The following is a 23,255-nucleotide window of genomic DNA, read 5'->3' as shown; positions in this document are numbered from 1 at the left end:
AAAGAGCCTCAAGCTCCACCGATCCTACATCCGATCAACGGGGACCCGTGTCGGATTCATCTGTGCCCCTCAAGGGTGAAGATTTCGTCGAGCTACACTTCGGAGGACTCCAGAAGCTTCTCAGGCCCTGTCTCGGAGATGGCCCAGGAGAAGGGAAGCTCGACTCCCGGAAAGCTGTTCAGGGTCTGCCCTGGATGCCAGCTGCAGAACGTCTTCAAGGAGGACGAACACTCTTTCTGCCTTTACTGCCTTCATGAGGACAAGACGCACGTGGAGAAGGACTGTGCGTTTTGCGGCAACATGTCGGAACGGACCATGAAGGACCGCCATCAACGTCTCGCCAACTGGCTGGAGGGTAAGAGCCCGTCTGGCGAGAAGAAGAAGAAATCCGAGCGGTCTTCTAAGACCTTTGAGGGCGCCCCGGCGACGGGGGCCCAACATAAGGCCAAGCACCGCGAGTCCGCTGGCACCGGGAGCGCCGAACGGTCGGGCTCTACGGGCGCCAGGCAGGGCGCACCCTCCCCGGCACCATCAACCACGAGCCAACGCTCTGGGTCGGGTAAGAGGAAGGCCGAGCACCCGGCGAAGCTCCTGGAGAGGCCCCGGTCGAGCTCTAAGGCAGAGGAGGAGCGTGGCAGTGCCCCCTCCCTCAAGGATAAGGCGGTGAGCGCACCTAAGGTGGTGAAGGCCTTGATCCATCCGACCAAGCCCTCTATCAAAACGGTCGCGGCGGCCCTGGCTCAGCCTGTGGTGGCTGCACCAGTGGTGGCGACCTCAGGGCCCAGAATCTCCCTGCCTCCTCGGAGGGAGTCTTCCTTTGTGCCCATCGATAGGACCCCCGTGAAACCCTCCGTGGGGAAGAAGGGGGGGCAGGGCGTCGTCGTAGAGTCGGCCTCAACCTCAGAAGAGGAACTGATCGAGGTCTTAAGCCACGGCCTAGGCGTGGAAGAAGGCCAGCCCGTCGGAATGGACCCCGACGCAGGTGACGACGACGACGACATCGTCGAGGATACCGACGGGGCCCCTGCTCGCCCGTCGGATTCCCCTCTACCAGCGCCGCAAGACAACTCGGCGGCCATTTTGTTGGCCATACAGTCCTTATGCTCCGAGATAAGGACGAGGCTACCGTTACCGACGGAGGAACCTCTCCCGTCGGGGGATCCAGAACCGGGACCTTCTGGTGTTCCCCCTACCAAGAAAAGAAGGATCCATCCACCACCTCCTTTTCAACCGTCGCGCCCCTTCCAGCCCTCCTCCCCGTCCACCCGAGGGGATGATACAGGGACTGACACGGCAGCGACGGGTACGGACGACGAGGCATACGACGAGGATTTTCCGTCGTCGCCTCCCACCAGGGCCTCTCCGCCCGACGAGATCGGATCTTTCCACTCCATGATCTCCAGGGCTTCCGAGCTTTTCCAACTCTGCCCTGAGGAGAAGAAAAAGGAAGGCTTCCTTTATCAGCGGCGCGAGGCCAAGAGGAAGACGGTCCTCGCAGTGCCTCTGTTGGACGACATTTGGGATGAGGGCCTTTCCCTCCTCAAGAACCCTTCCACGACGCCAGCTAGAAGAGACCGGTACGAGAAAAAGTACCGGGTCCCGGACACGGCCCCCCCTATGCCTCCGGGCGCAGCCTACCCCGGACTCCGTCGTCTCCGCGGCAGCCAGGAAGAAAGCGGGGGGGGGGGTGCGGCCTCCACATCGACTTCCCCGCCGGACGGCGAGGGAAAGAAATTGGATACTATGGGGCGTAGAGTCATCTCGTCGGCAGCGACCACGATTAAAGCGGCCAACGCCTTGGCTATCGTGGCCCGCTACGACAGGGAGCTCTGGTACAAGATGGCTCCCCTGCTGGATTTTCTGCCGGACGACAAGAGGGCGGAGGCCCTTGAGATCCTGCAGGAAGGTGAGGTGGCCTCGGACCACGCCATCACCGTGGCGACGGACATCGCCGACACTGGGTTCCGCCAGCTGGGCAACGGTGTTTGCCTTCGACGTCGTGGATGGCTCAAAGCTACGGACTTCCGGCAGGACGTCCAGACCAGAGTCCTGGACATGCCCTTCGACGGGAACAACCTGTTTGGGAAGACAGTGGACGATTCCCTTCAGGCCATCAAGGCGGATACTGAGACGGCCCGGGCCCTTGGAGTCCTGCAACGACGGACGCCCTTTCGGAGCGGCGGAGGCAAGGGCGCCTCCAAAGGTTCCGGCGGCGGTTTCGCTTCCTACCGTCAAGCGGCCCGCTCGTCGTCGCAAGAGGCCTACAGAGGACGAGGCAAGTCTAGCGGACCCCGCCGTCGTCGCCAAGGAGGTCAAGGCGGCAAGGCCGCGCCCAAGCAGGATTGAACCGGCCGTGGGGTCGGGCCCCCACCGAAGCACCCCGGTGGGAGGCCGGCTGGCGGGCTTCGTCAGCGTGTGGGAGTCCATCTCCACCGACCGTTGGGTGCTGGACGCCCTGGCTCGGGGCCACGCGCTCGAGTTTCAAAGAAGGTGCCCGCGCGTCCCCCCCGTGGCCAGGAAAGAACTTCACGTCCCTCAACTTCTCCTGGAGGTAAAGGCGATGCTAAGAAAGGGCGCCATCGAACTCGTCCCAAAGAGGCTTCGGGGCTCCGGAGTCTACTCGAGATACTTCCTCGTGAAGAAGAAGACGGGAGGATGGCGCCCCATCCTGGACCTGCGACGTCTGAACAAGTTCATCAAGGCGCAGAAGTTCCGGATGGTCACCCTCCAGCACGTCCTGGGTCAGCTGGAGGAAGGAGACTTCCTATCGTCGTTGGATTTGGAGGATGCCTACTTCCACATTCCCATCCTAAAGGGGCACCGCAAATTCCTCAGATTCGTGGTCCAAGGGCGTCATTACCAGTTCAAAGCCCTTCCCTTCGGACTACGGTCGGCACCCAGGGTATTCACCAAGTGCCTTGCACCGGTGGCGGCGCAGCTGCGCCGCGAGGGGATCCACGTCTACCCCTACCTGGACGACTGGCTCATCCGCGCCAAGACGAGGGAGCTCGCCGTGGTCCACACGGCAAGGACCGTCCAACTCCTCACGGACCTGGGATTCTCCGTGAACTACGCCAAATCCCACCTGGTGCCCGCGCAAGTCGCACTGTTTCTGGGAGCGAGGCTCGACACAGTGTCCCTTCTGGCCTCCCCGTCGGAGGAGAGGACCAGGACCATCTTGGGCAAGGTGCAACGGATGTTGGTGGCCGACGCGGCCAAAGTGAGGTCCATCAAGTCCCTCCTCGGGATGATGTCTTCCTGCATCTACCTCATTCCCATGTGCAGGCTCCGGATGCGCCCGTTGCAAGAATTCCTGGATGCGCGCTGGATCCAGACGACGGGCAGCTTCGAGGAAAGGATCAAGCTCGACGAGAGTTTCCGACGAGCGATACGGTGGTGGGGCACCCGCGCGCATCTGACGGCGGGCATGGACTTCCAGACCCCAGCCCACCAGGAGACTGTGACCACGGATGCCTCCCTGGAAGGGTGGGGAGCGCACACCGAAAATCTGCACGCAAGGGGACTCTGGCTCCCGACGGAGAAGTCCCTACATATCAACGTCCTGGAGCTCCGTGCAGTGTTTTGGGCCCTCAGGTCCTTCCTTCCGTCCCTCAAGGACAAGGTGGTGAGGATCTTCACCGACAACACCACCACCATGTTTTACATCAGGAAACAGGGCGGAACCAGGTCCCCAGCGCTGTCCAAGGAGGCGCAGGACCTGTGGCATTGGGCCGTCGCCCAAGGGATTTTTCTGGTGCCGTTTCATCTGGCAGGGATAAAAAACACCATCGCCGACTCACTCAGCAGGGAGCTGCGCTCGTGCCACGAGTGGGAACTACGGCAGGATCTGGCGGATCGCCTCTTCCGACGGTGGGGCACACCCCAGATCGACCTGTTCGCGACGGCGACGAACACCAAGTGCCGGAGGTTCGCCAGCAGGTTTCCCCAGACGAGGAGCATGGGCGATGCTTTCTCGTTCCCCTGGGAGGGCCTGTTCCTCTACGCGTTCCCTCCCTTGCCTCTGCTAATCCGGCTCGTCAACCAGCTCAAGAGGTCACGGTGCAGGATGATCCTCGTCGCACCTGCGTGGCCGAGGCAGATATGGTTCCCGGACCTTCTGGACTTGTCAGCGTCCCCGCCGATCAAGCTGCCGGCGGACGCGGATCTACTCTCCAGGGAAGGAGGCGCCATCCTCCACCACGACCCGAAGTCGCTGAACTTGCAGGCCTGGCTCCTGCAGCGCTAGAGTTTGGAGGATACGACATACCGGCCGATTGCAGAGAGGTTCTTGCAAAGGCCAGGGCGTCCTCGACTCTTAAATGCTACGGACACAAATGGAAGAGGTTCTCTGTCTGGTGCCACGCACAGAAGATTAACCCTCTACGGATTACGGCTCCCCAAGTACTGCCGTACCTGCTGACGCTGGCCAAAGCTGGTCTGGCACATGCGTCCATCAAGATTCATCTTGCTGCGATCTCCCGATACACCAGAACCACGGGCCGGACGTCCTTGTGGTCTCATCGTCTGGTGAAAGAGTTCATGAAGGGACTGTTCAGATCGTTCCCGCCGGTGAAGGCTCCGGCGTGGGAGCTCAACGTGGTGCTGACCAAGCTCATGGGACCTCCGTTCGAGCCTCTGCACTCGGCCCCGTTGAAGTTTCTATCGTGGAAAACAGCTTTTCTGGTGGCCATCACCTCCGCACGACGAGTGGGAGAGATCCAGGCCCTTTCCTGCAAGGCCCCGTACTTGACTTTCCACGACACGAGGGTAGTGCTCAGGACGCACCCCTCCTTCATGCCCAAGGTACCGTCGGACTTCCATCTCAACGAACCCTTGGTGTTACCTGTGTTCTTCCCGTCGCCTTCGTCGCCGGCTGAGAGGACTTTGCACTCGCTGGATGTAGCTAGAGCGCTGAAGTTCTACGTGGACCGCACGAAGGGTTTTCGGAAGACGTCACAACTCTTTGTGAACTTTGGACCTGTCAATCAGGGGAAGGCTCTCTCGAAGGCTTCCATCTCCAGATGGCTCTCCGGCTGTATCATGTGCTGTCACCGGTTGGCAAACCGACCGCTGCCTGGCCGTCCGAGAGCCCATTCCACCAGAGCGATCGCAGCTACCACGGCGTTCCTATCTGGTGTGCCCCTGCTGGACATATGCAGGGCTGCTACGTGGAGGTCGACGCACACCTTCACGAAATTCTACTGCGTCGACCGGGATTCCAGGGAGGAGTCCAGGGTCGGTCAAGCAGTGCTGCGCAACCTGTTCGCCTGAGGTGAGCCTGGTGAGGAGGTAAGATGCTTAATGTTGAGTTGATGTGATGCTTAATGTTGAGCCTTTGCCACCTCCCGTGGTTGTGCATGTGTGTACTGCTATGTATTCTTTATTCATGAGCATGTGAATCCATGCCAGACCCCATGCTGGAGAAGGAACAAGTTACTTACCTGTAACTGTTGTTCTCCAGCATGGGTCTGGCATGGATTCACATGCGAACCCTCCCGCCTACCCCTCTGCGGCTCTTCACTTGGTCATACTGCCACTTCACGTGCTTCCAAATCTGAAGATGGCTGCCAGAGGCGGTGCTTAGGTAGAGGGCAGTCATTGGCTGTGGTCAGTATGACGCAGAGACCAGTGATTGGTTATTACTACGAAAGACAGATCAGAAACGAAACTGATACTGGTTTTTTCTTTACCGAGGATTCCCAGCCTGACGACGGGGAATATTCATGAGCATGTGAATCCATGCCAGACCCATGCTGGAGAACAACAGTTACAGGTAAGTAACTTGTTCCTTAATAGCTATCACCTCCATTAGGAGAGTAAGTGAACTACAAGCGCTCTCTATACTAGACCCCTTTGTAACAGTTCACAAGGATAAGGTGGTTCTACGCACACATCCTAGGTTTACACCAAAGTTCATTTCGGAATTCCATGTCAACCAGTCTATAGAACTACTAACATTCTTTTAAAACCCATCAACCTTGGCAGAAAACAGCCTGCACCCACTTGATGTGCGCAGAGCAGTTGTGTTTTATATGGAAAGAACTAGACCACTGAGAAAGACTAATCAGTTCTTTGTCTCGGTGGCGGCAGGAAGAGATTGAGATGCAGTTTCAAAGTCCACTATATCTAGATGGATTGTCCAATTCATCACTCTGTTTCTCTCTTGCCAAGAGAGAACTACCCTTCAAGCCAAGAGCACATACTACACGAGGCACTGGGGAATCCATAGCATTCATTGCAAATGTCCCTCTGGAGTCAGTTTGCAAAGCGGCAACCTAGAGTTCTGTACACACCTTTACAAAACACTGTCTAGATGCCCATTCTAGATCTGATTCCCAGGTGGGACAAGCAGTATTAAGACATCTTTTCTCTACTGTTACTTCTCACAACCCACCTCCAACTCCGGGTACTGCTCGCTAGTCTATGCACAGCATGTGATTCTAAGCAGATTAACAAACATCAGAAGACATGCATTACTTACCGTAAAAGCATTTCTGATGATTGTATCTGCTTAGATTCACATGCGCCCACCCTTCCTCCCCGCTCGGATGGAAGGAACATAGACATCTTATTACTTTCTCTCTCTTTTATGTACTCACTCAAGTCTAGAAGGCTCTCTCAGGGCAAGGAAAAAATACAGAGGGACCTCGACGCGTGAGGGATGTTGGTTACACTGCATGTCACTATAGGGATAGTATTAGACATTCCTATGTCGACGTCCCCTTTTCGACTAGGAAAAACAAAATGCAGTACTCTGCAGTGACCACTGGATGTCGGACTATGCACAGCATGTGAATCTAAGCGGATACAATCATCAGAAATGCTTTTACGGTAAGTAATGCATGTCAAATCTTTCACAAACCTAGGGGTAGTGTGTTCCACTCCAGGGATGTGTGTAACTCGCGCAATGGTCATAATCAATACACTAGCAAGGGAGTCTGTAGTCCATGGGGTTCCTGTGGTCCTAGATATATTTTTTTTTATGGTATTAAGATATTAGTAAAAGCAGTGCCTCCAATTGTGACAGTGTTGGCAAGTGCCTATTTTGTTTTCCAACCCATGGTGCCACCCGAGATGGTGGCAGGGACAATATTGTCATTAGATTTATAAAGGCTAGTAGTATCAGACAAAATAGTCCTGATTGGAACAGACCAGGAGGGGTGTGAGTGGTGCAGTCTTGTGTGTAGACCTGACGGTACAATTGAAGAAAATTGAGTTCTTTGAGGACAGTGAACAAAAAGGAGAGATTTGGGAAATCTGCATCCCCTGTGATATCATGGTACAGTATAGTAAGGTATAGTGCCCCCTGATGGCAGGGGTGACGGTCATTTTTATTTTTTGAGGAGGACATGTGATGTGTTCCAGCACGATTTGGGACTGTTAACCCACATGTTGGGTTACTGAGAGATGGGGACCCCAGTACAGATTACATTGATGTCAGGTGCCTAGTACAATCATCCAGTATGACATGATTGGTAATTTATAACTCGCTTATTACCCTTTCTAAGCGCGGACCCTGCGATCGAACCCGTGTTGCTCCGCGTCGTCTTGCTTCCAAGGCGAGCACGTTGCCGCTGACCTATCCTTCCATCCACCAACTGATCATGTGGATGATCAGTTGGTATGTAGTGAAAAGGAACATCAGTGCTGGAGCGATTAGTTTGCATTCTTGTAATTGCTGGCTCACAAAGGGTACAAGGTAAGACATTGTTAGCTGTAGGCCTCTCTCCCACTATACAGGACTCTCAATCTAGCTGTGCCCTACTTTCAAACTGCGTTGTCTGGTATACAATTTGCATTGTTGGCTGTATGCCTCTCTCCCACTATACAGGACTGTCGGGTCTAGCTGTGTGCTATTTTCAAACTGCATTGTCTGGCATCCAATTTGCATTGTTGGCTGTATGCCTCTCTCCCACTATACAGGACTTTCGGGTCTAGCTGTGTGCTATTTTCAAACTGCATTGTCTGGCATCCAATTTGCATTGTTAGCTACAGGCCTCTCTCCCACTATACAGGACTCTCGAATCTAGCCATGTCCTAATTTCAAATTGCAATGTGGGCTATGGGCCTCTCTCCCACTGCGCGGGACACTCTGATCTAGCTGTGACCTATATTCAGATTCCATTGTCTGGTATGGAGTTTGTACTGTTGGGTGTGGACCTCTCTCCCACTGTACAGGACTCTCGAACGTAGCCGTGTCCTATTGTCAAACTGCCCTCTACCCTTGGAGATTAGCAATCATTGACCTGATTCACATCGAGAAGCATCCACTACAGAATAGCACTCTATTTACTAGCTTGCGCCCCCAGGACAGTACTGCGATTATTGCCTTCTTCCCCAGGATAATACTGTAATTGATTGTTGGACTGAGCACTAACCTTGGAGGTTGGCACACATTGACCAATTCACATCTAGAGAGCATCACTGTGATGTGGTACTGTGATTTCTGGCTTGCGCCTCGTGAGATGACAGTGATTATCAGTTGCACCCATTAGCACAATTCTGTAATTATAGCTATACCCTTCTTCACACCAGAGTTTGTTTACTGCAGCAAGCTTCTTCCAGGGAGACCCACATTAGTGACAGACACTGAATTATCCCAGCGATCTAACCCTAGTAAACTTCCCCCACCTAACTCGAGACAGCAACTGAACCACCCAGCAATATCATCTGACTAGACCACCCAACAGACTGAGCCCAAACTTGTACCGGACAACCCCCCCACACCCAGTGCAACACCACAAGACAGCCCGACCAAAGCAAAAATACCAACTCAGCATCAACGAATAGGAATAAAAACCAACAAAAAACGCTCAAGCTCAAAATGCTGCGCAAACGAATTGGACCAAATGAAAGACAAATAGCAGAAAGAACAAACCAAAATGAAACACCACCGAAGACTCACAACTGCAGAACACACTCCCACAGACAGGAGAGACAACAGAACCAACGCAGAGCGAAGAGAGCAATCCCTCTACCTAACTCCATACCTTGCAAATAACCAGTTACTTGAACGATCCAACCCAACGTACAAATCGACAGCCAAACACAACCATGCAAAAGAAGAACAGACTATGCTAGAAACAACAAGAACATAATCGACGCACTAACACCTTAGATCACCAAAACAAGAGGACCTTCCACTCGACAGCCACAAAATTTAGAAGAGGAACCTGATGAAAATAAAAACCCAAGACTGAACCTAGAAGAACTTTTCGACGACGGTCACAACTGTACCAACAACTCAACAAGAGATTGACCTGGAAGGAAATGGCAACACCAGTCGGAAGACAACGCCAACATTAAAAGACAAACCAAACTACACCTTTAAAATCCACTGCAACCTAATAAACACATGTGAACCGTGATCTTTGACCTTTTCTGCGACAACGGCATTGACATCCTATTCATCACAGAAACATGGCTAGATGACAAATACAAAATCGCACTCCAAAGCTGCCTCCCCCCAACTTCAAATGCCTTCAGGTAAACGGGTCGGGGGGTGAGGAGGCCTCGCGATACCATTCAAAGGACACCTGAAAATAAAAACACATCAACTGCGAAACAATGATCATACACCTATCAGCAAATCTAAACACAAACATCACATTCAATCACCACAAAACCACTGATACAAAAACTGTGGAACGACTAGCTCTTCATCCCATTCGTGATCACACTACCAACTCAAGTGAGCATCCACCCCACGCCCCCCAAGCTCGCAAACCAGCACAAAAAGAAACCGGAAAACCGTCAAAGCAAGCAACCTAATGGAACAACTGGAGATGAACAAACCAACTACAGAACTGGAGCTGGCAGACCTAGACGGGAAAGCGCAGCTACTCCACAAATGGATTGCTGATGCAATTTGAAATATCGCCCCGGAAAAACCATTTACCACCTCAAAAGAAAGAGAAATGGCAAAATGGTTCACTCCACTACTAAGCACCATGAAAAAGAACAAGAAGATGGAATTGGAATAATGGAAAGAATACAACCAAGACAAGAAAACACTGTTCCAGAAATAAATCTGCGCATTCAAGAAGGAAATTCAAAAGGCGAAGAGAAGGCATGATGACAGAATCACCAATACCACCAACAAAAAATGAAATGTTCAACATAATAAAAGAAATGAGAAGCCCATCTGGTTGCGATAACACTCCAACCCCCTCAGAGAAACTTTGCAACGACTTGGCAGACCATTTCAAGAACAAAATAGACATCCGACAAATCGTACAAAACCAACCAACCATAACACTCGACCAACCGGACCTAACGAAGAGCACAAACTCCAAAACTTTCCTGAAATATTAGCAGAGGCATTCACCAAGGTGGTAAACACAAAAAAGAAAGCTGGATCACTGATGGATCCCTGCCCCCCTGATATCTACAAATAAATCCTCACACAAGGAACGCCCTCTCGATACTACAGAAACCACCTAAATCTTTCACTCACAACAGGAATTGCACCAAGATTCTTCAAATCAGCATATATCAGACCACTCAAGTGGTGATGTGGAAGACCTCTCGAAATACAGGTCGATTTCAAACATTCCCTACCGGGCAAATCTCCTAGAAACTTGCGTGTACAAATTAGCTCAAGAACTTGTAGAAAAACACCACTTGCTAGACCAAATACAAGTCGGTTTCAAACCCGCCCATGGAACAGAATCTGCACTACTATCCATCTGGGAGGACCTAAAAACAAACGCGGACTCCAACACAACCTCAGCTCTGATTCTGCTCAACCTCTCTGCAGCCTTCAACACAGTAAGCCATGACACCCTACCCAAAAGATTGGAAGATATAGGTATATAATGGACATGGCACTACTCTGGATTAAATCATTCCTAGCAGACAGAACAGAAACCGTATGGATAAACCCTTCTAATCTACTCCACGAGTTAACGACTGGAGTACCACAGGGATCCTCACTATCACCCCTATACTGCAACATCTACCAGACTCCAATAATCGGAATCTTCAAAAAATACAAAATACATGCTACAACTACACAGACGACACTCAAATCTACAAAATCGAAGACACTCCAGCCGATTACTCAACCCTAATTGAGTGTCTAAAAGAAGTCTTTAACTGGATGAACGCCAACAACTTGAAAATCAACCCAGGAAAGACAGAAATCATGATTATATCCAAAAACCAAGAGAGAACCTACATTCACTGGTCGACGGAAATGGGTGTCATGGTGCGAGCTCCGAAATCCCTGGAGCTGTTGGGCCCATCCGAGTCCCCACCACCCAGAAGAGCTCGTCAGGCCCCAAGGAAGCGCCCCAGAGCCTCATGGACTCAGTCCTGGCACCGTTGGCGGCAAGCTCATGAAATGGGCTGAACTCATGGAACTATTTAACCTGCCTAGTGAGGCTGGGCCTTGGTATAATCCAGGGAGGGGCAGAGGGACTATTTTTCTTGGGAAGACTGGGTGTGGCAAAGGGAGTAGTTTACCTGGAACTACTTACAAGGCTATATAAGCCACACCCTGCATGCAGAACACGCTTTGCGTTATTCTGCACTCCTGCAGCGGTAACGCTCACCGTGTCTGCTCTGTCCTCAAGCTTCTACAGCCATGCCCGTCAGTGCGTCCATCCATCGGAGCCTGGAAATAGAAAAAGAGAAGTACAGGTGTTACTTCAGCGACCAAACACTTACCTGCAATCCGGTTCATCGGTCGCATCTCCAGCTGGTTTTCTGATCGCCGCCCCTGTTGAAAGGACGTCCACGCAGGTGCCGATACTCGCCCGGGATTCCGCGTTCCTCCTGGTTTCATTGGAACGGTTCTTCCATTCTTCATCTAGGGACAGCGCCGCGCCTGCAAAAGGGAACAGAAAAAGAAACCACAGGTTAGCCGCGCACAATACTGAATGAACATTTATTCAACCACTCGGCGCCTTTCATCCGCGCTATACTCACCTGGATGCAACCAGTCCATTCTTCATCTTGGGACCGCGCCACGCCTGCAAAAGGGAACAGGAAAAGAACAGCAGGTTAGTCGCGCTCAGCACTGAACAAACATTTATTCCAGTCACTCAGCGCCTTTCATCCGCGTTATACTCACCTGGAGGCAACTATTTAGCATCCTGGGAGAGTTGAATCTTCTATTTGATTTCTGCACCAAAACTGCATCTGCAAGAGAAAACAAATCCGTTTAAACATTGGGACAATAAGACTTTGAGCATCTATACCAAGCTGCTATTGAGGTAGATACTCACCCGATAATCCCAGCATTCCGAAACGTACAGTAACGGCACTCTGGAACAGTGAGGTAACTGCGCCCAGAAAGACTGTGCCTACCGCGCCCCTGCTGAAGGTTAAGCAGGACAGAGAGCCAACCTCATCAAACTCAAAGGTGAGGAGGAGAGAAGTCGGGCATCAGGCGGGATGGCAAGTAGTGGGACCAACCCAACCCACTCATAGCTAACATCTTGTTTTGCCATTGCAGGCTAACGCCTCCTGGGGAGGTTAAAAGGGAGAGGACGCCAACATACCATCAAAACTGCGCCAGTACAGATATCGGTCATACGAGTACGTGCTACGCCCCCGTGGAGACCAGGTGAGCGTGACAATGGGAACCGCGCCCACACCATCCAAGGAAGTAAAAAATCTGGGAGTCCTAATGTACAACACCCTAACCTTAGAACCACAAATAAACGCAATAATCAAGCAATGCTTCTTCCACCTTCACACAACAAGAAGAATCTTACCTTTCCTCTCCTTCACCCACAAATCACTCATAATCGTCGCCCTCATCTCAAAAATCGACTACGCCAACAGCCTCTACCTCGGGATGCCAGAATACCTCCTAAAGAAGCTACAACACATCCAAAATGCAGCAGCCAGACTTCTCCCCAAACTATCCAGAAGAGACCACATCACTCTAGCACTAAAAATACTACACTGGCTCCCAGTCAAACATCACATCACCTTCAAAACAATGTGCATAACACACAGGGCAATCAGCGGACAGGGAGCTGATTTCATACAAAAGAAAATAACAATCTACAAGCCAACGAGACTCCTCGGATCAAGCAATGAAATCCACCTGAAACCAAGACCGTATTTAAAAATAAAACTAGGGGGCTCCTCCTTCTCCCACCTGGCTGCAAAAACCTGGAACATCATCCAGAAAGAAATGAGAAACACCAATGACCACCTACAATTAACTAAAAAGCTGGCTCTTCAACACCGCAGAATCCAATTGAATCAACTAAACAAACAGGGAACACAAAGAACAGCTCAACAGACTTTAGGATCTAATCTGGTATTGTATGGCATTTAGAACTTGCCTATACACAAGTGTTTCAAGGCGTGACGAGGCAAGGGAGGGGGAACAGAGGGAAGACCGAAAACGATCCTACTAGGCTAGGTGACCTTCAGATCGCGCAAGTGCATGGAATAATAGAATAAATAACAAGAAGTATGGCCAGCAGGTGGCAAGAGGAGGGGTGAAAGGTAAGTGCAGGCATCGGATCGAGTAGGCTTGTAGGGATACAGAAACCGTCCCAAGTGCAGGGTTTGCCAGGAAGGCATTGCGGGTATGCGACTGGCTGGGGAGGTGACCTGGGCCCGAGATCAGAGGGTGGCCAGGAAACCAGTGCAGTTTCAACCAGGGAATCGGCAGGGAAAGAGGAGGAGAGAATGCAGAAGCAAAGAGGTTTTGAGGTGCTTCCGGAACTGGAAATGGTTCTCAAGTTTCAAGGGGGCAGGGAGGCTGTTCCAGAGGGAGGCCCCAGCCGAAGAGAGATCTACCACCAACTCATTGCTTGGAGGAGCGACTGACCCTGAGGGAATTGGAGGTGGAAGAGCGAAGAGCTCGAGAAGGAAGACATTTAGGAAGAGAGTTGAAGGTATTTGGGCCCCAGGACCCAAGAAGTCCTTGTGGACAATGCATAGGGTTTTGAACTTAATCCTCGCAGCCACTGGGAGTCGGTGTAGAAATTTCAGTCCTGGAGAGATACGATCCCTGGGCTTGAGGCCAAGGACAAGTCTTGCAGTCCTGTTCTGGATGAGTTGCAGAGGGCAGAGAGTAGAAGCAGGCAGATTTAGAAAGAGGCTGTTGCAATAGTGCAGCCTAGAGAGAACCAGAGCTCTGGAGACAGTGAGCTTCTGAGGGAAGGAGAGGAAAGGAAGAATGCTGCTGAGAAGGTGCAGCTGGCAGTTTGACTTCTTAGAGACGTCGGAGATGTGAGGAGTGAAGGAGAGTGTGGAGTCGAAGATGACCCTGAGGTTTTTAGCCTCAAAGGTGGGAGAAGGAAGAGCGCCAAGAGAGGCCGGCCAGAGTGACACGAAAGAGTGTGGGTGTGCCTGTGAGGAGTATCTCGGTCTTACTGGCATTAAGGCAGAGATCATTGGCGGCACACCACTCCTGGATGGTAGACAGTCGGAGATAAGAGAGAGAGGGAGAAGAGGAGGCTGACGGTAGCCTGAAAATGAGCCGAGTATCATCTGCATGTCAATGGAAGTTGGGGCAGAGCGTGGCAATGTGGTGGGCAAGAAGTGACGGGTATTGGTTGAAAAGCCAGGGAGAGAGGTTAGACCCCTGGGGAACACCACAGATAGAGATAAAAATAGAGGAGAGGAAGGAACCAAGTTGAACCTAGGAGTGTCGATCAGAGAAAAAAGAAGTCTGCCATGCCAGGGCCAGAGCGGTGATCCCGAGGTTATCCCGGAAACGGTGGAGCAGGATGGCATGGTTGACCGTGTCGAAGGAGGAAGAGAGGTCAAGTAGGATGAGGACACGGGGTGTTGGAATCAAGGTTGGAGAGCAGGTCTTCACAGATGTTCAGGAGAGCAGTTTCCGTGCTCCTGGCAGCTCCGAAGCCAGACTGATGATCATGGAGACAACCAACAGATTCAGTGTGAAGATTGAGCCGGGAGATGGCCAGCTTTACCAAGCGTTTGCCCAGGAAAGGAGTGATGGAAGATGACAGACAACAACCAAAAACTACTAAGGGAAACTCCTACAATAACAGAGACCACGCTAGGTGGAATAGGACACAAGCGACAACCCCATGAGGACAGAAATTAGCATCGCTGCCCAAATCCATCCCACAACCTCACCCACTCCATGAACGCTACCAAGCACCATACTTAGATGGAATTGTGAATGTTAGCAGTTGACACATTTGGGTGGAGTTGTGGACGTTGGCATGCACTGGGCCTGGACTGAGTTGTGAATTGATGGCAGGTGCCGCGCCTGGACCTAGTTGCGAGTGTTGGCATGTGCCACGCTTGGATGGGTTGTGAGCGGTAGCCTGCATGAGCAGCTGGATAGGATTGTGAATGCTGACCATTGCCACATCTGAATAGAGTAGCGGTTATTGACCGATGCCGCGTCTAGACTGCATTAGGAATGCCATCGAGGCCAGATTGGATGGAATAGCGAACACTTGCTTGCCTCACATATAGACAGGTGTCAAAGGTGGGCAGATGCCGAATTTAGACGGTTGTGAATATTGGTGGGTGTCTTATATGGAAGGGATCGCAAATATCAGCCGGTGCCAGATCTAGATGGAAATACAGAGATGTTCACACGCCACACCTAGAAAAAACTTGGAACATTTAGCACATCAGCGATTCCAATAACCAATCCACTAACAATTTCACCCCTCTGCATACACCTCAAACAAAAACCTTTACCACAACAAACTGCACAAACTTCACTACACCGCAACAACAAAACAAACCACAAATAGGCTTGCACAACAGCACACACCTTCTACTGACCGGAAAATACCCCAAGCCCAGCGAACTGTGTTAACCGGGCTGATGCTGCCAACGGCACATCACTGCTCTCTTGCACTTTTCCCCGCTTATTCTCACTAACTCACCCACCTTCCTGTTAGGACAGTTTTTTTGAAGTCCAACTAAGCGCTTACTGAAACCATTCAACTGAGGCAGTATAAGACTCCACTCTTAGTACAAGGCTGTACCACCTGAGTTCATGGTAGTGTAGACCGAGCAGCCAGGCTTATTTTAGGAGGGAGAGAGGACTGTAGAATCAGTACAAATGAAATTGTAATACAAATGATCCAAAGGAACACAAACACTATGTATGTAAAAGTAAAGGATTTATTTAAATACAAGTAGGCCCAGATAAATCTAGGAGTAAGTAAGCGCTAAAATATTATGAAATCACAGTATAAAAACACACTATAGTTGAAAGTACACAGACCCAAGTATAGACCTTATTTAGAAGTACCTAACAGTAGTTCTAGGGAAGGTAAAACCTTTTCATACACATTCAGTATAGGTCAAGCCTATTCTTGGGGAGTAAAAAACAATGGTTACTTTTTTACAATTCCATTCAGTAATGCAAGGGCAGTAGACCCTTCCAGTTGTATGATGATTCTCAGTACAAATTACTTGTGTGGACAATAAATATACATTTGGTGAATAGTCGAACACTTATTCTAGGTGATGTAAAAACCTATAACTCCTTTTGTGATAACAGTTCTACTAGGTGTGTAAAACATAGTGATGTAATCTACAATTACAGGTGCTTTTGAAATCGGGGAACGCCAGAAAGGGATGAGCAGTAACTCTTCTAACTTATTTTTGGATGGCACACAGCTAACACAAGGTAAGTAAAACCCACATACTTTTTTAACCTCACAATGAAGGGAAAAGTAAAACCCAACGTCACACTTTACTGAATGATTCAGTTATTCTAGGTAGGCAGCAACCTAATACAGACTTATTGAGGACGGGCTAGCAGCAAGACCCAGTTGGGGGACACTCGTACAATTATCCTCAAAGGACTAATCTGGTGGTACCAACACTTTACTCTTGGGAAGAGGCACAACCTAATCACAGCAGAGTAAAATACCTTTACATCTACTTTCTATTAGACTGGCAAAACAGTTGCTAAGGAAGAAAATATGTTAACCATACTTTTAAGAATAGTGCATCACACATTCAAGATCAGTAAGAACATTTGTTCACTCTTAGAATTAGTTTCCAACCAACTCTTTACAAGTAAGTTACTTTTAAACACTTATTTTCTTTTCTAGGCAGAAGTCCCAATCCCTTGAAAGTCTTTCCCTTATTCTTGTAGCATGAGTGTTCTCGGTGGCTGAAGGGGGGGGTCACTAGGACTAGTGACCAACAGGCAGTGTTAGAATAGGTTATTTAGTAGCAAAAGTTCCTTAGCAAATCTTTGCAAACAGGTGAGTATTTTACTTCTGAGTTAGAATAGGGTCCAGGGGATTCACAGAAGACACCCTAGCAGGTTTCTAGCAGTAGGACTGGGTGCACTGGATGAGAGATCTCCCAATCACAGAAAACAACCCACAGCTACATAGAAATCCTAACAGGCGTATGGTAAGTACACACCCACACCAACACAGTACCTCAGCTTTGAAGAATCTGCAGCAGGAGAACTTCAGGGTCTGCAGCCAAATACCCGGGCAATGGATACCTTGTCGTGGTGACAGAAAACAAGACCTCCGAAGGGACTTTGCAGCAGGGATCGATGAAGGCTCTAGGCAAGGTTTCCCTCGTGGCTGAATGCAATTCTGCAAATTTTCTGGGAGCACAGAAAATCGTGGTTGAATTCTTGTCATTTCAAAGGTCCAGCACTCTGTTGAGGGGACTTTTCCGACTCGATTCGTGTCTCTGGAGATCCACCAGGATGCCCACCAAGTTTCAGCGAGATTCGTAAGACTGTGCACCGCATGATGGCTTGAGGTACCAGGGTATTTGGGTATTGCAACAACGCAGCAACGCAGGGGATGGCTCAAAATGCAAGTCCCCTTGAGTCTAGTGGGTCTCGCCAGGCTGTGGGTTGGGGTTCGTCGTTTTCGGTGTCCCCAGGTTGATTGGAAGGAAGGGCTACAGCAGGCTCCGGTTACACAGCCGGCTCTCCGGTCGCTGGAAATTGTTTCAGCCGCGTTTCCTTCCTCTTCGGTTTCGGTTTCCAGTGGTCGACATTTCTTCAGCTTCCAGGTTCGCAGTATTTATCAGGAACCTACAGCACAACTTCTGCATTCTCTCCCAGCATTTTACAAGAAGGGGCGGTCGTGGTCAAATCAGGACAGCCAGCCCCCCACTGGGATTTGTCCCCATTTCAAGCAATGCGTAAGACAAAGGGCTGGGGAGTTTTGGACTCCTCCCTCACTTCCTGATCTTAGACTCGAGCCTGGGTGGGGAATCAAGGGGACACCCGGCATAGACAAAAATCACACAAAGGAATTTCCCGCCCTGGAAGGTGGGGTGGGGGGGGGGGGTGAGAACAAGAAACACTAAAATGGCGAAAAAAGAATACGGGGGCCATTTTGGTAAAATGAGCTCCCTTAGGGGCCTGTACTGCAGCTGTGAACACAGCCTGCGGTAAAGGTGCACCAAATTAATACAAAGCATCACTGACACCAGCCATTGAAGGTAAGCTTCTCCCTGTAACATAATTGTTAGTTTTAATGTGAAAGGGGATACATTGCATCTCCCCAGCACTCCACATAAGGTGGGGTGTGCTGGCTTCACATAATAAAATGTAAAAGGGAACTGGAGTTCACTCAAGGTTAGAAAAAGAGTTAACAGGGGAGCATCTAGGGCAACCCAGCAACAGGCACTTATTGCCAATAAGTGGTTAAAGAGGATAACTTTAAAAAGACACTATGGAAAGTCTTAAAAATGACACCCATAAAAAGAGTTAAATATTATGTGAGTGTGGAAAAAGGTTCCCACTCACTGAGGTATTAAAGAAAAATATCCCACTAATAAAGCAAAAAGTTCTGGGGTTGACCCAGGTCAGGAAGATTTACCAGTTCTGTGAAAATCTTACCTAACACTTCCCCTTTAAGAGCTGCCAGGGGACCACTCCGGTGGTGATAGTGCACGGTACAAATATCCTTTAACATTAACAAGACTTCTCAAAGCACTATAGCACTGAGAAAGCCCTTTTCATGCAAATATAATCACATACAGACATGGGTGGCCACTACATTAAAATAGTTAGTATTTAAATATAATGTGCAAATAACTATTTAGCTGAATACATTTGTAAAAAATACTTAATTGTAGTTTTTTCTCGGAGCCCGGTAAAGAGCTCTGTGCCATAAGGAATGCAGCCTGTGCTAAAAATAGACTACATGCACTGTCGTAGTGTTCGCTAAGGCTGGCAGAGCACGAGGTAACTCTGCAGCTGTATCCTGTCCATCAAAACACCCAGGCAGACTGGGGCTCATACACAATCTAAATGTATGGTAAAAAGAGGTTTTATGGGGATTTACTGGACCAGATAAAATATGACTATATTGAGTGAAGTGTTGCGAGTATGGCGGGAAGGCGTGTTTATATATACATGTTTATAATATAGCAAATAATGGTAAACGGGAGCTAAAATTCATTCCTGCATAGGCAGCAGTATGCTAAGTAGTTTGTAACGTGGCCATGCAAGAAGGAAGACTGCAGCGTCCCTTGTAAGGCAAGAACAGTTTTGGATGAGCTATGCCAGTAACTAAGTTGAACAGTATATAAGGCGCCTGCTTGTCATCAGTCTGGAGGAGCCGGCCACAGGAGAAGGACAATGCAGGTTAGGGGTGGGCAGAGTCCTTTGCTGCCCCCCTTCTCCCCCTCATTTTTGTACAGATTAAATGGTTATCCTTGCAAGACAAGACTCTTGGCCTTAATTCCCTAGAGGGATGAATTTTAATCTGGTGTGAGTGATTAGGGGTACCCCAATATATTTAAAGGGCACCCCTGTAAGTATGGGCTACCTTTCAAAAGACCCAAGTTGCCTTCCTTCTAGAGCCATCAGTATGCAACATATAATACTCAATGTTTTACAGTACTATTTTCATTCTTCGCTCGTTTTGTTTTCCCTGCACTTTTTGGACGAAATTATTTTGCCGAAAAAAATCATTGATTTAAGATGTTTATTTTGGCAAAATGTGTTTGGCAAAAAAGTGCTGCGAAGAAAAAGAAAACAAGATGAATGAAAGTCGTACCATGTTTTACCATATGTGCACAGACTGACCAGATTAAGCAAACCGCATTTAACCTTGAAAACGAGGACATCTAATGTAGCCTTTGAAGAGTAAATTGTTGCCTTAATTTGGTGTTAAGAAATGTAATTCGGAATGGATTTGCCATTTTCTAACCAAGCTCCGTTCCTGCATGGTATGCTCTGCTGCCACCCATTTGCAGTAACAAGCATTTACATCAGAAACATTATTTTCATTGCTGGGTCTAATAACCTCTCCTACAAACATTTCAGCGGCCTTATCAAGAGCTGAATGCCCATGCCTGGAGCTATTTAGCTCCTAGCACCTGGAGATTTAGAACCCTGTAGAAGGCTTCAATCGACCACAAATAGAAAATATGTTCTCACTTCCGTAAATACACTTAAATGAGCATTATTTGCATGACTCATCTACCTAAAAATGCTTACTTTAGAATGTTATGTGAATGTTTTATTTTACAGAAGGTCTTACAGACGTCATATTGTACCATCAACCAGATGACAAGAAAAAGAATAGGGGCTTTTGCTTCCTCGAGTATGAAGATCACAAAACTGCTGCTCAAGCTCGTCGTCGATTAATGAGTGGCAAAGTAAAAGTCTGGGGTAATGTTGTAACTGTCGAATGGGCCGATCCAATCGAAGATCCGGATCCAGAAGTTATGGCCAAGGTATTAATATATTCTGAAATGCATTATGTGGATCCATTCATTTGTATCCATTTGAAATCTGACACTGCTATTGAAAATAATTTTCCATTTTATTTCTCTGCTGTAATATCAATCCAGACCCTTCTTTAGTAGGATGGTGGTCTAGGAAGTTGTGAGCTTTTCTTTTTATGATAATGGTGACAGATGTGTTGAATGGCAGTCTGTGCGTTTTTTCAGCGCAAATCTGTTTTAATGTTTGCATTCAGTATATAATCATGCCATCCAGTGGTTTGTTCTGAAATTACATCTTTGTTTTGTTACTGAAATGTGGGCATCAGTTTTCAAACGTTTAGCCAAGAGCCGCTAATAAGATGTATTTCCAAAATCGACCCGTTGGGAGGATTTTTGTATGGTCACCCTATTATAGTGAACAGGGAAGACACTGAGCGGCTAGCCAAGCCCAATCATGGGTGAGGTGGCAGAGAGGTCAAGGCTTAGTTTCAGGAAGCATGCGATAGTGGTCTAGGGCTACAATGAGTCCGCTCAAAGTAGCACCAGTAAATTCAGTTCTAAAAAATACAATTATTTATTAGACTTTTAGTTTACACACTAAGCAGGTACACGTTCCACGTGTGCCTTCGATTGTACCTGTTAGGCTCGATTTCCATTTCTGTGCTAAATCTTCCTCACCCGAGAGACCCCCCAGAACTTTTGGCTGAACTTGTGAGTTCTTGTCCCTGAATAAGTGGGAACCTTTTTCTTCACTCACCCTTTCTTTTACTCTTTTTATGGTTGATATTTTGTTTGTCTCTCCATGATGTATTTTTGCTGATATCCGTTCCTATGACTGTTGCTGGGTTGCCCTTGGGGCTTCCCTTTTAATTCTCTTTTGATTTACCTTGGGTGAACTACTGTTCCCAAGGGTAGAGTAGGATTTTCATCCCTTTTACAATTTATGTGGAGTGCTGGTGAGACAATTGGTATCCCCTTTCAAATGAATTGTCTTCCAACGTATTCCTCATCTTTAGATAGCTTCCCTTTTAGCTGTTTCAAAAGAAATGTCAGCAGAGGGCGCTGTGCATCGAAGCATTCGACTTGATGTCCCTCGAGGGCCTCCGTCTTGAGGTCGACGTCATCATGGGTGTGTACATATATATATTTCTGATGTTTGTTAATCTGCTTAGAATCACATGCTGTGCATAGGTCCGACATCCAGTGGTCACTGCGGAGTATTGCATTTTGTTTTTCGTAGTCGAAAAGGGACGTCGACAAGGCGTGTCTGAAACACTATCCCTATAGTGACGTGTGTTGTACCCACAATCCCTCACGCGTCGAGGTCCCTCAGATTGTTTTTTTCCGCCCAGCTACTGGTCGCCTTTACGCGGAGCTCCTCGAGAGACATTGCAGATTCCATCTCCTCGACCTTTGGTCGTTTTCCTAATTAATATATAACATATCGATCCCTCCCTCGACGCAGTCGTGAAGCTGTCTCCGCCGAGCAAGATCTTCGACGGAGAGGACGAGCGGAGGAGATCCTTCGGCGTTGCCGAACACGTGGCCTGGCCTCGCAGGCCAAATACAGTACGGGGAGTGGGGTCGTGGGACATCTCTGGTTCTTTTCTGAGAATGCCTTTCCTTTTCCCCCCTTCCTTTCCCTTGGGGTCGTTATCACGATTTATTGCCTCGGCTATGGAGAGGACACCCTTTAGGTTTTGCCCGCTTTGCAAGGGCAAGTTTACTTGGAAGGACAAGCATTCACGGTGTAACCGCTGCTTGCCCCTCGATCACAAAGAGGAGGGTTGCACGGCTTGTCGGCTTCTTAAGCCAAAGACTCTAAAAGACCGTAGGGTCAAAAGGTGGGCGGCCTACGCTATGTCGAAGGCCGATTCTTCACCCGCCACTGCTACCACCGACCGTGACGAGGAACGTGATAACGCGACCTCCGCTACGGAAGTCGTAGACCCCTCTAAAGAGCGCTCGCGCTCTTCATCTGTCCCCGGCGCCGACAGGCTCGGCTCACGCCCTGCTTATGGGGATGAACACCCCGGCGACACTGACGCACACGTTACCACACATAAGCACACAACCCATGGCTCTTCTTCGTCAAAGACGAAGAAAGCATCAGCGCCCAAGGAGACGCAGGTTCCACCGGCGGCCTCCTCGGACCGCTCAGGTTCGAAGCCCCTCTCGCAACCGCGACCAGCGACTGGGCTTTCGGCAAATAAGGGCGCCGCCCCCAAACCATCGGCCGGCGCGCACCAGCAGAGAGCGCACGCTGCCGTAAAACGATCGACACCCGTAACGTCGAAACCACAGCCCTCCGCTGACAAAATAGTCGCAGAGAGCTTGGCGAGGATCGTTGTAGCCGACGCCCAGAAGCGTACGCCGAAAGACACGTCGAGCCCTACGCAGAGGTCGAAAGACACGCCGAAAAAGCCCGAAGAAAGACAGGGACTACCCCCTTCAGTCGGGGGGACCCCCAGCACACCGGAAGGCTTTTCGGAAGGCGACGGGACACTTTCCTCGACGTTATGGGAGATGACACTAATTTGCCACCGCTAGACCGCTCAGGGGTACCCCATGAAACCATGGAAAGGCTCCATCGCTGCATGGAGAGAATGGAGAGGTTT

The 23,255-nt window shown here is 49.5% G+C and overlaps 1 protein-coding gene across 4 annotated transcripts in view; it reads left to right on the top strand.

Moving 5' to 3' along the window:
• SYNCRIP (synaptotagmin binding cytoplasmic RNA interacting protein) overlaps positions 1-23,255 on the top strand; it is a 708,200-nt gene that overhangs the window by 425,227 nt on the left and 259,718 nt on the right. For all 4 annotated transcript variants that reach the window (XM_069606352.1, XM_069606353.1, XM_069606355.1 and 1 more), the window contains one exon: positions 20,441-20,646. In XM_069606352.1, coding sequence (XP_069462453.1) covers positions 20,441-20,646 — 206 coding nt within the window. The remainder of the gene's footprint in view (positions 1-20,440; positions 20,647-23,255) is intronic.

This window comes from Ambystoma mexicanum, chromosome 4p (assembly GCF_040938575.1).
Source record: "Ambystoma mexicanum isolate Mex_15411 chromosome 4p, UKY_AmexF1_1, whole genome shotgun sequence".
In the NCBI taxonomy this organism is placed as follows: Eukaryota; Metazoa; Chordata; class Amphibia; order Caudata; family Ambystomatidae; genus Ambystoma; species Ambystoma mexicanum.
The sequence above is the reverse complement of the archived record's forward strand: the minus strand, read 5'-3'. Positions and strand labels throughout refer to the sequence as shown.